General features: G+C 34.0%; 3 protein-coding genes across 4 annotated transcripts; all 3 read right to left on the bottom strand.

Annotated features, from left to right (window-relative positions):
* Positions 1-20: 20 nt before the first annotated feature.
* On the bottom strand, positions 21-7,582 carry LOC143460194 (aminoacylase-1-like). 2 transcript variants are annotated; one of them, XM_076957616.1, is made up of 14 exons: positions 6,936-7,582; positions 6,649-6,814; positions 6,220-6,439; positions 5,253-5,317; positions 4,118-4,225; positions 3,687-3,858; positions 3,426-3,572; positions 3,214-3,287; positions 1,636-1,746; positions 1,462-1,542; positions 1,249-1,317; positions 1,103-1,182; positions 904-964; positions 21-756 (listed from the first exon to the last, which is right to left on the bottom strand). In XM_076957616.1, the coding sequence occupies exons 5-14, from the start codon at positions 4,193-4,195 to the stop codon at positions 607-609; spliced, it is 1,023 nt and encodes a 340-aa protein (XP_076813731.1). In that variant the 5' UTR covers positions 4,196-4,225; positions 5,253-5,317; positions 6,220-6,439; positions 6,649-6,814; positions 6,936-7,582; the 3' UTR covers positions 21-606. The 2 variants fall into 2 exon arrangements, with proteins under 2 accessions (XP_076813731.1, XP_076813730.1); XM_076957615.1 differs by lacking the exons at positions 6,220-6,439; positions 6,649-6,814; positions 6,936-7,582 and adding an exon at positions 5,395-6,209.
* Positions 7,583-7,727: 145 nt separating this feature from the next.
* LOC143460193 (aminoacylase-1-like) lies at positions 7,728-12,695 on the bottom strand. The gene is made up of 14 exons (XM_076957613.1): positions 12,600-12,695; positions 12,429-12,504; positions 11,174-11,269; positions 11,031-11,095; positions 10,766-10,873; positions 10,339-10,510; positions 10,084-10,230; positions 9,873-9,946; positions 9,346-9,456; positions 9,172-9,252; positions 8,933-9,001; positions 8,792-8,871; positions 8,603-8,663; positions 7,728-8,440 (listed from the first exon to the last, which is right to left on the bottom strand). The coding sequence occupies exons 1-14, from the start codon at positions 12,609-12,611 to the stop codon at positions 8,291-8,293; spliced, it is 1,302 nt and encodes a 433-aa protein (XP_076813728.1). The 5' UTR covers positions 12,612-12,695; the 3' UTR covers positions 7,728-8,290.
* LOC143460196 (ER membrane protein complex subunit 10-like) lies at positions 12,694-14,104 on the bottom strand. Its single transcript, XM_076957620.1, has one exon. It carries the CDS (start codon positions 14,034-14,036, stop codon positions 13,362-13,364), a length of 675 nt encoding a protein of 224 aa, XP_076813735.1. The 5' UTR covers positions 14,037-14,104; the 3' UTR covers positions 12,694-13,361.
* Between the last annotated feature and the right edge of the window lie 1,682 nt (positions 14,105-15,786).

Below are 15,786 nucleotides of genomic sequence, written 5' to 3'. Positions count from 1 at the left end.
TGTTAGCTTGTTGTCAACTACTGAATTACATCAATGTATTTCATAAATATATTTAACATGACAGAAGCCCAAAGGTCTGGAATAAATTTCCATAAACATAGTTTGAATATTTTAGTCGCATATACCATAATTTTTACACATGCTCAAAAATTCTTCAAAATGTGGAAATAACAGCATTTCTTTCCCTTACAGAGATTATTACGTCAGGAACAACATGATATATTGCATGAAATAAAAAGTTAAAGATCTTCTTTATTGAAATACGCATTTCAAAATATTGTTTTAGAGGGTGAAGGAGCTGAGGTGTTTGCATTGCATACATTAAGTCGTGTTCCAATATCAATACTGCCGTGTTGATTATTATTAGATTATTAATTAGTTACTTTTGACATTTGAAATAGATTTTACAAAAGATTTTTTCAACCCAAAAAAATTTGATAATTTAATCATACACCATATCAACGAGCAAAATCATTCATATTGTGAAAAACTAACAGAAATTAACATAAAAAAATTGCAGTGCAAAAATTGATTGCGTACTAATGATGATAAAACTCATCAAACAAGATTATCTTGCAGTAAAGAAAATATTGTTATAAGTGGACATCAAGGTTTCATGTTGGCAAGGGCTTTGATAACTGAGCAGTAAGTGTCAATTCCTTCCAAGAACACTGCTTCATTCAAGAATTCATTGTGATCATGCAACAAAACTGGTGTGTTACGCATTGGACTAAAACCAATTGCATTGTATCCAGCCTAAAATCAAAACAATATAATCTGACTAACAACTTCTATCACTTATAAAAATTCAAAAGGCACTGAGGCACATGTAGCTTGTTACACTACTGTGCTTTAATTTCTATTTGTGTTTTCAAAAGAAAACTGTGGCATAAGCCAACTTACTTTTCTTAGAAATCGACTGTCGGATGCACCCAAGCTTATTTCCACCTTCAAGTTTTTTCCACTGCATGAAAACATATTCTTACACACTAAGATTAGGATAAGAATAAGAAGATTAAGTTGAAGGTAGATGATGTTACCTTATGTGCATATCAATGTACCGAACTAAACTGACATTAAAAGCCATTGTCCAGATACGCACCATTTTTTTATCGCTGATGAAAATGTGACCCACCAAGGATTAGTGGAATCCGTAGCAGTGACGGTTTGGTCGATATTTTTCTGTAAATATGTTTATTTTAATGTCCGTTTGAAGAAACATTTCACGGTAGCTTCATCATACAGTACTTGCAAAAATTCTATAGAGACGCCTTCGCCAGCATCTCTGCACCAGCCTTGTAACTTCTGTTCGAATTCCTGATGGACAACAAAGCAAGCGTTTTAGCATGTGTCATTAAACTGGTAAAGGATATTTGCACTCCATCATGTGGAAGGGGATTTTGAAAAAGCTGGTTAGACGCACAACGATTCCTATATAATGACAGTTCTTATGCTGGTAACCTGAAAATCAGCCGTGGGAGGAATTCGTATGTCAAAGGTTGCGGACAACTCTGCTGGAACAATATTGTTAGCTATCCCACCCTAAAAAAGTAAAATAAATAATCCATTAGAATAGCAAAAGGTTCAGAGACTTAGTTCGTACTAGGTGGTGGTTCTTAACTTTTATGTCCCTACCTCCAGTCTCGTAAGATTTAGTGTTGTTACATCTCCAAGAGGCCGACAAATTGATTCCATCAATAATTTCTGACTTTCACGGTAGTCCAGGAATGAGTTAATTACTTTTCTCTAAAAAATAATCAACGCAAATGAAGTAAAACTTTTCATACATAAACAAAGACTTTAAGTTACTCATATACATGTGGTAAAGAAATACTAAAAGTTGTGTAGGAAGTACTCCATCAGCAAAAATACTAATGTACCATTGTCAAAATGACATAAACAGATTTTCAGATATTAAAATATTTTAGTTGTCATAAACTTTTATCAACAATAAACTTAAGCAGATTGAAACTTACAAAAAGTTTGTTTGAATTATATAAAGGTCTTTCGCAAAACATATGCAAACAGCATAAATATTTGTCTAACTTTTGCAAATGCGCATAAGCGCAAGGTCCAATAACCAACAATCTATGAGTTTGTAGCAATTTGGGTAAAGAGGGATTTATATACCAATCACATACTTCTAAAAACTATTGTTGCCACTTGGCACTAGCAAAAGTGAACAACTGTAACTGTGGGCCTTAAAGCACAATATAATGGGCTGCATATTATACCCTTAATGAAATAACTTTGTCTTGTGGGCCAGTGGGCTATTTGATAGTTTTACTGTTTTCTTTTTGTATTAATCCCGTTAAATTGGACCGCTACAGGGTCACTTCTTAGTGTTTTTGTCCATTTTAAATTGTGTGGCTAACTACAACAACCATATTGGCAGAAATCTGGACAAAAAAAAAACAGTTACCTCTAAATCACATAGCTTTATTTCTTACATTATGCAGAGAACGCAAGTATATTTTTTATGCATATTTATAAGTAGTCATTTACTACACCTTATCTTTACCAATTGTGACCGGGACAACAGTTTAATCATTTACAGTGAGTGTAAGAAGGATATGTAATTTAAACCAGTCAACGAACAGCCTGGGACAGATACATACAGAAGAGGTTCAAGCTTTATTTTGTCAGTAATGACAAGACGATGACTTTCAATAAATTTTGAAAGCGTAATCTGAATTTCATATCTTATTACTAAAAGGTTATGTATTTTAATTGATTATGTAATTTAACATTGATGATGTGGGTGTATATGCATTTGTTAATAGTCTGTTAATTGCAGGCTATCTCGTTGAAACCTGTGGAAAGTACATAATTAGATTGAATTGTATGTTAATCGAAGCTATATTCTTATAACGTCAATATATAATGTCTGTTGCGAAAAAGAGAAAAGTACAAAGAAATTATCAGCTAGCTAGTAACATTCATCGCATTTTGTATCATAATGCATGTTTTGAAAGTAATGTTGATTGTTGGGTCATCATTTATTAAAGAATATAAAATTTGGGCCATCATAATAAAATGTTTGCCGGCCACTGCTCTAGCATATTGTTTCATCCTAATTCCAGTACAAAACCACAATGCACTGTGTGTAGAAGTATACCAATCGCATATTTCTAAAGACAACTGTTGCCTGCAAAGTAGGCACTAGCATAGGTCTCATTACAATATAAAACCTCAATGCACTATGTGTATTACCAGTTTTTCAGCAGCAGTATTTTCAATAAAACGTGATCCATGGCCAGGATTTCCTTCACATTTCACACGAGCCCCTGTTAATTTAGTAATGAATTAATCCACAAATTCAAGCTCATTTTATGCTCAAACAGTTACAATGAAACCAAAACACAAAAAATTAGCGAACCATTTCTTGATAAACTGCCACTTAAAAATTAAACTTCGAAACCTACACCACACAGATCGTTCTCCGTAATATGCAACGTAATCATCATCAGGGCTTGCGAGACCTTCATCCAAAGCCAGTCCAACATTAAGTGCCTTGAATTCTTGTGATTGCAGAAATAAAAGCATTCCTTTGAACCCTCCTATTTCTTCATCTTGCAAAATTAAGTGGCAATAATTTATTTAAAAACAGTAACTGATGGATTACTGGTAAATGTACAAGCACAAAAACTGGATAAAAATATTAAATTTATATATTAAACAAATACCTGGAACGAATGAAACATGAATGTCTCTGTCAAAATGATAACCATCATTTTTAAGCTTTCGAATTGCTTCCAAATACTGGATTCCAACACATTTCGTATCTTGTGTTCCTCTGGCATAGATGTCTCCATTTTCTTCTTTGACAGCAGCAAAAGCATCATATTTCCAATGTTCCTAAAGAATTATATCCAGCTACTTGTGAAAAATGTAGCTTTATCATCATATATACAAAAATAATAATACAAAGTGCACAAAAGGGTATTGCTGCAGAGAGAAGACTCTTTGAATAACACTCACTTCATGTTACTAACCAAAAGGCATTGTCTGACCAAATCTGCAGTAATACCCATGCATTAAGCTGTTATGAATAGAATACAAGGGTTTATGCTTGTCAAATTTGCCGCTAATCAATTTGACAATCAAAGTGATTTACCTCATACACAGGGACCACGTCCGTATGTGAATTAAGAAGTATTGATGGCAAAGTGGAGTCTTTGCCCTTCCAAGTCATGAGAACAATAGTGTGATCTTTATCACATGTCTAAAAAGGGTGGAAATTAATAGGGGAAGGTGGAAAAACCAGAGTCATTTTTTTGAATTTTTATTCTAACTCGATTGCTGTAAACTTTTGAAAAAATATTTTTGCCAAAATCTGAGAACTTTTCTCACAAAAAATGTTGCAATGTCAGAAAACAAAGATAAAAGTAAAAATCCCTGCAGAGCAACATATTAGGAATGGTGGTAAGTCCGAACTTCCAGTGGAAATATTGTGACTTTATACAAAGTTTTGGGATACTTCAGATGTCATGCACAATAAAGTAAATGGGCAATTATAATAACTTGGCGTTAAAAACATTTATTAGTTATTGAGTAATGTACAGTAAGCTACTGGTGTTTTTGATTAGAAGCTAAGCATTGCCGATTAAGTGCCATGATCACCCTTTGAAAAAGCTTAACTACACTAGGTTTATTACTTTCGTTATTTTCATTACATACGAAATCATGTATGGTGATTGCATATTTAAAGAAAGAAGCTTCTGTTTGAATACAAAAAAACTTTGTCGTCTGCTGTCAATGCAGCAGACGATCAAAAATATGATCAGTACAGGTTATACTTATAGTCTGAAGTCATGTGCCCTAGCGGCCAACTTGTCCCCACTGTTTACTACAAGCTTGAATTTTCAGAGATTATCTGATATTTAAAACTAAAGTAATAACAAAGTATACACTTCATTTACCTACCTATCTATCACTATAACAAGTATGCTTAATATAATATTGCATACGGTTTCTAAGCAACACCTTAAAGACCAAAAATTACTTTTTTCGGAAAAAACTACATTTTTTGTTCTAGCCTTCCATTTCTTCCTAGTAGTAAACCAACACATTGCAGCTTTGGTGTGAAGATATATGTCATAATATTGTGTTATGCCATAAAAAATGGCAGTAAAGTTTCTGACAGGCTATCCCAGTAAATTCTTACTATTTTACGCTACTTGTATATGTTCTCAAAGTATGTAGCCACAATAAAAATCGAAAAGCGTTCTATGCAAGACTGCAGTCTGTACCTCTATAAGTCGGCATTCAAGTCCAAGTTCCTGAGCATACTTGTCAAGAAACGCGACTGCTTGAGCTGGTAAAATAAAAAAGTTTAAGAAAGCAATAGTTGTAGCCTGAATGTCAAGCAATATAATAATGTTTTATGCTGACCATAATCAGGGTTTGGGTGAACTGTTTTAATGCGGAGATATTCACGGAAAAGTGTCACAGAAAGCGGTTCACTATCCTTTGTCATTATTGAACGAACTAAATGTTAAATGCACTACTGCTAACACCTCAAATAGTTCCTATTTTAAAAATTCTAGCACAAATACCTCATTAACACATTAAAAGAAAATACCTTATCCCGGTATAATTTGTGTGTTATGACAAAATTTCGGGCATAATGCTAAGACAGGATCTTAGAGAGGAAAGCATCATAGCTAGTGCAACACTACTTCCTTCCGTTTTGTGTTAATATCAACATCTAACACATGCACAAAATATCATAGCGAAATTAAATTTGTTACAATGAATTGAATGTATAAAATGCAAGCAAAAATTTTATTTGTTACTAAGACAACAGTTTTTTCAGCTTTTTTAAAATATTGAAGATAAAATACATGATGTTAAACCAGCTTTTCCAAAATCTACTGTATATACATAAAACATCCTTCTAAAGGCAGAAGCAGGTTTGTTTTAAGGTTTGGCTAAAGCGACTGCTTGGAAGTTTTATCAGACTGCACCTTTTGAAGACTAATTGCTGTGATAGTTGCAGAAGTATAAATTTTTACGGACCAATAGAGAAATCTAAGAGACCATTTCCGACCTTAAAACACCATAAAAAACACTGCATAGAAGTATTCAGATGATTAAATCTATGTAAGAAATTACAGTACAGTGCAAATGATCAGCATTCAGTCAGAAGAAACTTTTTCTATTTCTTTCAAAGTATGAAATGCAATGCTATGCAGAATCTAGTTTCCTACAACTTACACTATATAAATCATTTTCCATAATATGCGATATAATCATCATCAGGGCTTGCTAGACCTTCATTTAAAGCAAGCTCAATATTAAGTGATTGAATTCTGGTGACTCCACAAATACTTCCATGCCTTTGCTGCCTCCTATTTCCTCATCTTAAAAGTTGCAAAACTATTTGAAGATTGTACACTAACAATTGAAGTTTCATACAAGAATCTTCAGTTATATCCTAAAAGTATAGAAATATCAAATATGGCGGTCAAGTACCTAGCAAAAATGAAAGGTAAATGTTTCTACCAAAATAATGGCCTGTGGTTTTAAGTTATAAACATTACATATTACAAGCACAAAAACTGGATGACAAGATTCAATTTCAGTATACTGTAGAGTGTAGAGTTGTGCAGTAAGAATAAGCACTTGTACTAAAATAACACTTACTTCTAGAGGTATTATCTTCTGCCTGTGAGTGTGGTACCACAGCTAACATGTCAATCACCTCATACACAGGCACTACATCTGTATGTGAATTCAAAAGTATTGATGGCAAAGTAGGATCTTTTCCCCTCCATGTCATGACAACAATTGTGTGGTCTTCAACAAACAACTAATCACAACAAAATAAAATCATGGAAGTTGATGTTAAACCCCATCACTCATTAATGTTTTTTGCACATTTTGTTGCAAATATTGCCCAAGTAGAAGCATGCCAATGCAAATATACTTGCCATAGTCCGGATGAAATGTTTTAACACGAAGAGATTCACGGAAAAGTGCCACAGAAAGAGGTTCTGCCTCATTTGTCGTTATTGTGTTCGCTTGTTGTCAACTACTGAATTATAGCAGTGTATTTTATAAATATGTTTAACATGACCAAAGCCCAAAGGTCTGGAATAAATTTCCATAAACATAGTTTGAATATATTAGACACACATACCGTAATTTTTACACATGCTGAAAAAAATCTTCAAAATGTGGAAATAACAGCATTTCTTTCCATTGCAGAGATTATTGTCAGGAACAACGTAATGCACATACATAAAATCGCAGTGAAAGATCTTCTTTATTGAAGTATACATTTCAAAGTATGCTTTAATTTCTGGCATAGATATTAAACAGGAAATATGGATCACAATCATAATAATCATTATTGTAGGTACTATAGCAGAGAAGGTGATAGTGACATTATTCAGTGCACAAAATGCAATCAGATTTTTACAACCGTAATTTATTGAGATTTTTTTATTTCATTTTTCGGTATAGCTTTCTGTTGAATTATGGGCAGTTGGCAAGAATAGCTCCTGCCACTTTAACTTCTGTGGTATCGTGTTATTGTAATTTGGATCCAATATCATATAGCCACCCTTTTTAAAAGCTTTGTTCGAGCTAATATTAGGAGAGACTGCAAGTCCACTGAGAATCTGAGATGTAGAGTGACTACATATGACAATTTGACCTTATCGAAAATGTTATAATTCGTTAATTAAAGGAATTAAATCTGGTCACAATAAGAGTAATGATTATGTTCATAGGATATATACTTTTTATTTATATGTCACCAGAGGCAGATTTTTGATCAATACAACTCAGCGTTCATCACATTATACTTTTATAAACAGCAGCAATCACAGTAGGTGAATGGCACATACGAGGTGTTATTTAGGAAAACAGCTCAACCCATCCCCTTTAATCTAATGGCATAGGATATGTAAAATTCGGAATTATATTACGTACTCAATGATATCATGTAATTATAATACAAAATTGTTACATTAACAATCAAACGCACTGTACAACAGATTTATTGTATAACTGCCAAGGCTATTGCATGACCACTAGACCAGGTGTGAAAATTAGTTCCTTTTGACATTTGGATTAAATTTTGCAAAAGATTTTTCCACCTAAAAAAATTTGATAATTTAATCATACACCACATCAACGAGCAAAATCATTCATATTGTGAAAAACTAACAGAAATTAACATAAAAAAATTGCAGCGCAAAAATTGATTGCGTACTAATGATGATAAGACTCATCAAACAAGATTATCTTGCAGTAAAGAAAATATTGTTATAAGTGGACATCAAGGTTTCATGTTGGCCAGGGCTTTGATAACTGAGCAGTAAGTGTCAATTCCTTCCAAGAACACTGCTTCATTCAAGAATTCATTGTGATCATGCAACAAAACTGGTGTGTTACGCATTGGACTAAAACCAATTGCATTGTATCCAGCCTAAAATCAAAACAATATAATCTGACTATCAGCTTCTATCATTTATAAAAATTTCAAAAGGCATAAAGACTTATCGAGGCATATGTAGCTTGTAACACTACTACATTTTAATTTCTATTTATGTTTTCAAGAGAGAAATTTTGTATAAAAATTCCAACTTACTTTTCTCAGGAATCGACTGTCAGTTGCACCCGAAAACACTTCCACCTTCAAATTTTTTCCACTGCATGAAAACATATTCTTACAGAATAAGAAGATTAACTTGTGCATTAAAAAGGATACCTTACAAGCATGAGAGCATACGACATGATAAACTAAAGTGACATTAAAAGCCATTGCCCAGGTACGCACCATTCTTTTATCGCTGATGAAAATGTGACCCACCAAGGATTAGTGGAATCCGTAGCAGTGACGGTTTGGTCGATATTTTTCTGAAAATATGTTTATTTTAGTGTCAGTTTGAAGAAGCATTTTATAGTAGCTTCATCATACTTGCAAAAATTCTATGGAGACGCCTTCGCCAGCATCTCTGCACCAGCCTTGTAACTTCTGTTCGAATTCCTGATGGACAACAAAGCAAGCGTTTTAGCATGTGTCATTAAACTGGTAAAGGATATTTGCACTCCATCATGTGGAAGGGGATTTTGAAAACGCTGGTTAGAAACACAATGATGCCCATATAATGACAGTTCTTATGCTGGTAAAAAATTTTTATCCTTTCTATTGGTCACCTGCAGATCAACTGTTGGGGGAATTCGTATGTCAAAGGTTGCGGACAACTCTGCTGGAACAATATTATTAGCTATCCCACCCTAAAAAAGTGAAATAAAAAATCCATTACAATAGCAAAAGGTTCAGAGACTTAGTTCGTACTAGGTGGTGGTTGTTAACTTTTATGTCCCTACCTCCAGTCTCGTAAGATTTACTGTTGTTACATCTCCAAGAGGCCGACAAGTTGATTCCATCAATAATTTCTGACTTTCACGGTAGTCCAGGAATGAGTTAATTACTTTTCTCTAAAAAATAATCAACGCAAATGTGATAAACTTTTCATACATAAACAAAGACTTTAAGTTATTCATATACATGTAGTAAAGAAATACTAAAAGTTATGTAGGAAGTACTCCATCAGCAAACATACTTATGTACCATTGTCAAAATGACATAAACATATTTTTAAAACTTAAAATATTTTAGTCGTCATAAACTTTTAGCAACAATAAACATAAAAGATTGAAATGTCCATGAACTTTGTTTCAATTTTATAAAGGTCTTTGGTGATACATTTGCATACTGCATAAATATAAAACTGTATTATACAAATGTAGAGAAGTGCAGGGGCAATAGAGTAATCTATGAACTTGTAGAAGTATCCCAATCGCATATTTCGAAGACATTACAATATCAAACTTCAATTCACTATGTGTATTACCAGTTTTTCAGCAGCAGTATTTTCAATAAAACGTGATCCATGGCCAGGATTTCCTTCACACTTCACACGAGCCCCTGTTAATTTAGCAATGAATTAATCCACAAATTCAAGCTCATTTTATGCTCAAACAGTTACAATGAAACCAAAACATAAAAAACTAGTGAACCATATCTTGATAAACAGCCAACCAAAATAAAGCTTCGCAACCTACACCATGGAGATCGTTCTCCATAATATGCAACGTAATCATCATCAGGGCTTGCGAGACCTTCATCCAAAGCCAGTCCAACATTAAGTGCCTTGAATTCTTGTGATTGCAGAAATAGAAGCATTCCTTCGAACCCACCTATTTCCTCGTCTTGCAAAATTAAGTGGCAATAATTTATTTAAAAACAGTAACAATCCTGGTACATTTACATGCACAAAAACTGGATAAAAATATTAAATTTACATAATAAACAAATACCTGGAACAAATGAAAGATGAATGTCTCTGTCAAAATGATAACCATCATTTTTAAGCTTTCGAATTGCTTCCAAATACTGGATTCCAACACATTTCATATCTTGTGTTCCTCTGGCATAGATGTCTCCATTTTCTTCTTTGACAGCAGCAAAAGCATCATATTTCCAATGTTCCTAAAGAATTATATTCAGCTTCTTGTAAAATGTGTATTTTAAACATTATCATATATACAAAAATAATAATACAAAGTGCACAAAAGGGTATTGCTGCAGAGAGCAGACTCTTTGAAAATCTCTCACTTCACATTAATTGCCGAAAGGCATTGTCTGACTAAATCTAATACCGATCTATGAAGGTCTTTATAAAAAGGTGATAAGTTTAGGCTTAATTTGCCACAAATTATGAATTTGACAACCAGTGTTGTTTACCTCATACACAGGGACCACGTCCGTATGTGAATTAAGAAGTATTGATGGCAATGTGGAGTCTTTGCCCTTCCAAGTCATGAGAACAACAGTGTGATCTTTATCACATGTCTAAAAAGTTTAAAAAAATATACAAACCATAATTCATAACCCTGATTTAAACTATTCCAGTGAACTGTTATTATGTTATGCTACTTGCATTAGCTTCTCAGAGTATGTAGCCACAAGAAAAAAAATGTTACACAGGACTGCAGTCTATACTCTATACCTCTATAAGTCGGCATTCAAGTCCAAGGTCCTGAGCATACTTGTCAAGAAACGCGATCGCTTGAGCTGGTAAAATAAGAAAGTTTAAGAAAGCAATAGTTGTAGCCTGAATGCTAAGCAATGTAAGAAAGTTTTTATACTGACCATAATCAGGGTTTGGGTGAACTGTTTTGATGCGAAGATATTCACGGAAAAGTGTCACAGAAAGCGGTTCACTATCCTTTGTCATTATTGAATGAACTAAATGTCAAATGTACTACTGCTAACACCTCAAATAGTTCCTATTTTAACAAATCTAGCACAAACATCTCATTTACACCATAAAGTAAATGCAAATATAAAACCTTTTCCAGCTGTAATTTAAGTATTACGACTAAGTTCCAGGTATATATGCAAAGACAAGCTCATAGAAGCATGACAGCTCTCTATATATATGATTTTCTTAGTATGCTTGAAGAAGCTTATGTCAGCGAACGCTCATGTACAAATTTAATCAAAAGTCAAAGTTAACCTTCAGAGTGCCAACCTCTATCTTGTTATTTATTTTACTATATACTGGGTAAACATGGTTCAGCCACCATCAACTTCGTAGACAGCTATTTGTGTGTTATGACTAAATTTTGGGCATATATGACTTATTTAATTAGTTATCAACATCTTTTGGTCTTTGGTAAGTGAATAATCCACCTGCAGTACTGCTTTTGATTAAAAAGTGAAAAACGTTTGGCCAGTTTTATGCTATTGCAAAAACACAATTGGCAATAATAATTTGTGTGGTATGCAGTAGCTTTCAAACAATGATCTATGCAAAATATTTTCGCTCTTAAAGCCTGCAGTTGAAAGTATGGAAATCTAAATAATCAACATAATTTGTATAAGTCGATTGAACATAGAATGTTTATCTCACATACTGTAATTATAACAACCGTCAGCAATGTAATACTACACTGCTAACTTCATTAAATATAGGAATGACGTGAAAAACTATTTCAAACTTAAGCAATATCAGCAGTAACAAAACTTGCCTTGCACTAATGTGCAGCACTTTGGTGCGAGCAAAGATGCATGTTTTAGATTAGAATGAGGAATCTTCATTTTGTAATCAAGATCAAAATATGCATTCATTCTGTTAGTAATTTCTCTTCAAATTACCCGGTAGTTGATACAAAAACACCATTTAAACTAAGCATTGCAGCTACCTTATATATGAAAAGAATGTTATCAAAATATCAATAGTCATAAACGCTCCGAAACAAATTTGGAATCACCTAAACACTAACCCTAGTGCAAGTAATATGCAATTAATAAACAAACTCAGCACTTCCAGATTTTTTGGATTATCGATGAAGTTCTGTGAAGTCATCTGCATTAAGTGCTGACATAACATCACTCCACATACCCTGAATCTTCAAAAGTTTGGTGTCTGTATTTAGATGATATGAAGTCTTCTGAACTACTTTGATGTGAAGGTTTTGCTGAGATAATGCCACAAAAGGCAGTTTAGTGTAATTTGTCTGGATTATGTATGTAAGCCTGGGTTCAAATATGATACAACACATGAACATCTTACCTCAGCACCCATTAGAACCTCATTTATTCGCAAAAATAGTGAACTTAGTTTCAGAATAAGTTAACAATACTTATCTAATACAAAGTCAGTTGCGCTGAAAAGACAGATGTTTTGTGAACAAATGGTAAGGACGGCAGGGAACGGTAACAACAATTTTGTCAATATTTTACATGTGTGAAAAGAATAGCAACACAGATTGAAAACATTGTTAACAGGAATCACAAAAATCAAAGTTCAGTACGCTACGATCACAAATTGCAATTAAGACTTTATCTACTGCCAGCACATTATAAAGTGCAAAGACATGTGGCCAATAGAGTACATTGCCTAGGAATATTGTCCAGTGCTTTTAAAATTGTCATATAGATTGTAATTCATTGTTTTGGTTTGGTATCCACCGCCTGTCTAACAAGAATGAATCATGGGCAATTGGGAAGTGTGCTACAAGCCAGACTTCAAAATATGCAAAATCTTGCATTCTCGCCCAAGTTTTAGAGTCCGACTGGTCTATCCTTATTAACAAAACATTTAGTCAGTCATTTCAGCTATTATAAAACGTGATGCATACAAATGAAACTATATGGAAAGTACAGTTTTTAAAATACCCGGTAACTCTGTAGTGATCGCGCAATTCTAGTCACAGATTATATAGTATATATAATAAATAATTGTCTGCTGTTGTTCCACATCCTTACACAAAGGTTTCCCTGTTCAGCCCAGTCATTTTTTCTGGATTTAATCTCAAATCATAGGCTATTGTTACTATTGCTGTGGCTGTTGTTGCATAGCATTCGACATCAATAAAAAAATTCCCACAGGTACGAGATAAATCCAATATTTTCCCAAGACTGATTGTGGTTCTTTAGCTTGTATCTCTTTCTCTCGTTTTTCTTTCTCCATTTTGTGAAGAAAACCGTGAGTATCTGGCACTGGTGCTTGGTTTGGCACTTTCACTTCTATGGTGGTGTCAAACTCATCATTATCAATGACAAAGTCACTTTTTTGCAAAGATGTCCCAATATTAAGGGAAACTACATTGCCAAGCCCATCCATGTTTACCGTGATAATATCTGACAAATTTGAATCAGAAAGAAATTTAGCGTAAGTATATGAGGTAATCCAACAACCTTCTCCAGAGTTGGAGTTTGATGAAACTCCATCTACTTGAGACCAAACCCGGAGCTTATACATTCTATTTTCCTTGGAAGCCTCAAGAAGCGCCGTCTTTTCTTCATCTGAAAGTGGATCTTGCGTAATTGTAGCTTGTTCCCCTTTTAAGTCAGATAAAACTATTTCACCTCGTTTTACAAACTTTTCACCATTAAATGAATGTTCGAGTATGAGAACATAACCATCCTCCTTTGCAATGACTTGCAGCTTAGTAGTTCCATAGATTAATGCAACTAACAGAAATAACACACAACTTTGACAGCCCATGTTTTAATAAATATATTTGATGAACGATCAACAAGTAAGATTCCTAAACTGACACATAAACACAAATTGAATTAGATAAGTATAAAAATATACAGTTTATAAAGCTCAATGAAAACTTGAAAATAAAATTGGAACTAAATCCAAAGTTATAACGCAATCTGAACAGGTACTTTGGAATAGGCAGCGTCAATATTACAAGGCCCTCTTTGGATACTGCTAAAATATACAGATTCAAGCGATACCACTGTGTTCAAGTTGTACAATAGAGTGGTTCAGCTTGGATCTTTTCGTCAACCGCACTTACAGGATTTCGGCATGACGCAGTTTAACTTTGACGTTGAAAAGCCTCGTAAAGTGTAGCGGGTTTAGGTAATTTTTCATTGTCACACAGCTCTGGGGCTGCTCCGTAACTCTTGATGCAGAGATCCTGTAAGTAAGTCATCGTAAACAATCGAAAAATTATCTATCCGGCTAGGCAATCTGTATGCATATTTCACACAAGTAACTCAACTGGTGTTACTGGTAGCCCGGCCTGGAAAAGTAGGCTATACTGTATATGGCTGTTTTCCACGAGAAATCGTGCATGGAATTTTGACGTGATGGCTTGAACTGAAGCATCATTCTTTATTTATTTATTATAAGGGTTTAGTGCAGAGGTGCACAACTAAATGACGTTTCAATTTGAGTACCGGTAACTGGCATCTGGTATACAAATGCATCTTGTAGATGTGCATTTCTGCAGTGCACTAGACCGTATTACAAATTGGGATTTAAACAACCAGTTTTTTATTTGTTTATTATAATGTCATAATTTAGCGTGAAGATAATTTTTTTGGCGTGCACGTTGTTGAACCTTGTGCGTGCAGGTGACACACGTTCCACTACGGCTGGTGGCGGTACAGTACTCGTTGCCTTCGTAGGAATATACACTATTTTGGCCAAACGCCAATTATTTATGCTAATAGCCTATATCAAAGTTCGGAGTTGTTCATTTTCATCTGCATTGGTATTTGGTACTGACCTTTGGATCCCACTATTTTTTTGCAATTATGCTTATGCAGCTAGCCTATATACGTGCTGGCGCAACTATGTTCACTTTTGTGTAGTGTATTCAGATACCGTAAGTCCTGCGTGTGCAATCAATGAAACTTGGCGCAGTCTTGTGCTTAAACTGTTTGCAAATATACTGCAGAAATATGTGCAACCACAGACATTAGCGTGGATGTTTCAAAAGAAAATGAAAAAAATGGGGTTAAGCAAATCGAAAGTTGGGTATTTCCCCTTTGTGAGAACGTAGAATCGGCACAACATTATCGTTCTTATGTGGTTATGTAATGCATTATCACAATGCATTTTATGAAATAAGCTGGTTGCTTTAATATGCAATAAACCTACTTTTTTAACTTGTCCCAAGAAAAATATTGTGCCTACTTTATTTAAACTATAAAGGTAAAACGAACTTCTTGGCATAGTTTAACACGCCATCAAAGACGATTTGCCGACGTATCTGAGAACATGGTAATCGACAGGTTACTGGGCAAAAAGCTTAAAAGCAAATTATTCTTTCGTTTCGTTTTCATTGAGGTTATTAGGACTATATATACTTCTAATTATGTATGGGAAATAAACGTTTAAATTTATCAAATCAAAAAAATCATATCTTTGAAGCACTATTTGATAGCAGCCTTTTTGCTTAATTTTACTGCTAAACTGAGTGTATCGTTAACCACGGATTGAGTGACATTACGTC

This window comes from Clavelina lepadiformis, chromosome 5 (assembly GCF_947623445.1).
Source record: "Clavelina lepadiformis chromosome 5, kaClaLepa1.1, whole genome shotgun sequence".
NCBI classification, from domain to species: domain Eukaryota; kingdom Metazoa; phylum Chordata; class Ascidiacea; order Aplousobranchia; family Clavelinidae; genus Clavelina; species Clavelina lepadiformis.
The sequence above is the reverse complement of the archived record's forward strand: the minus strand, read 5'-3'. Positions and strand labels throughout refer to the sequence as shown.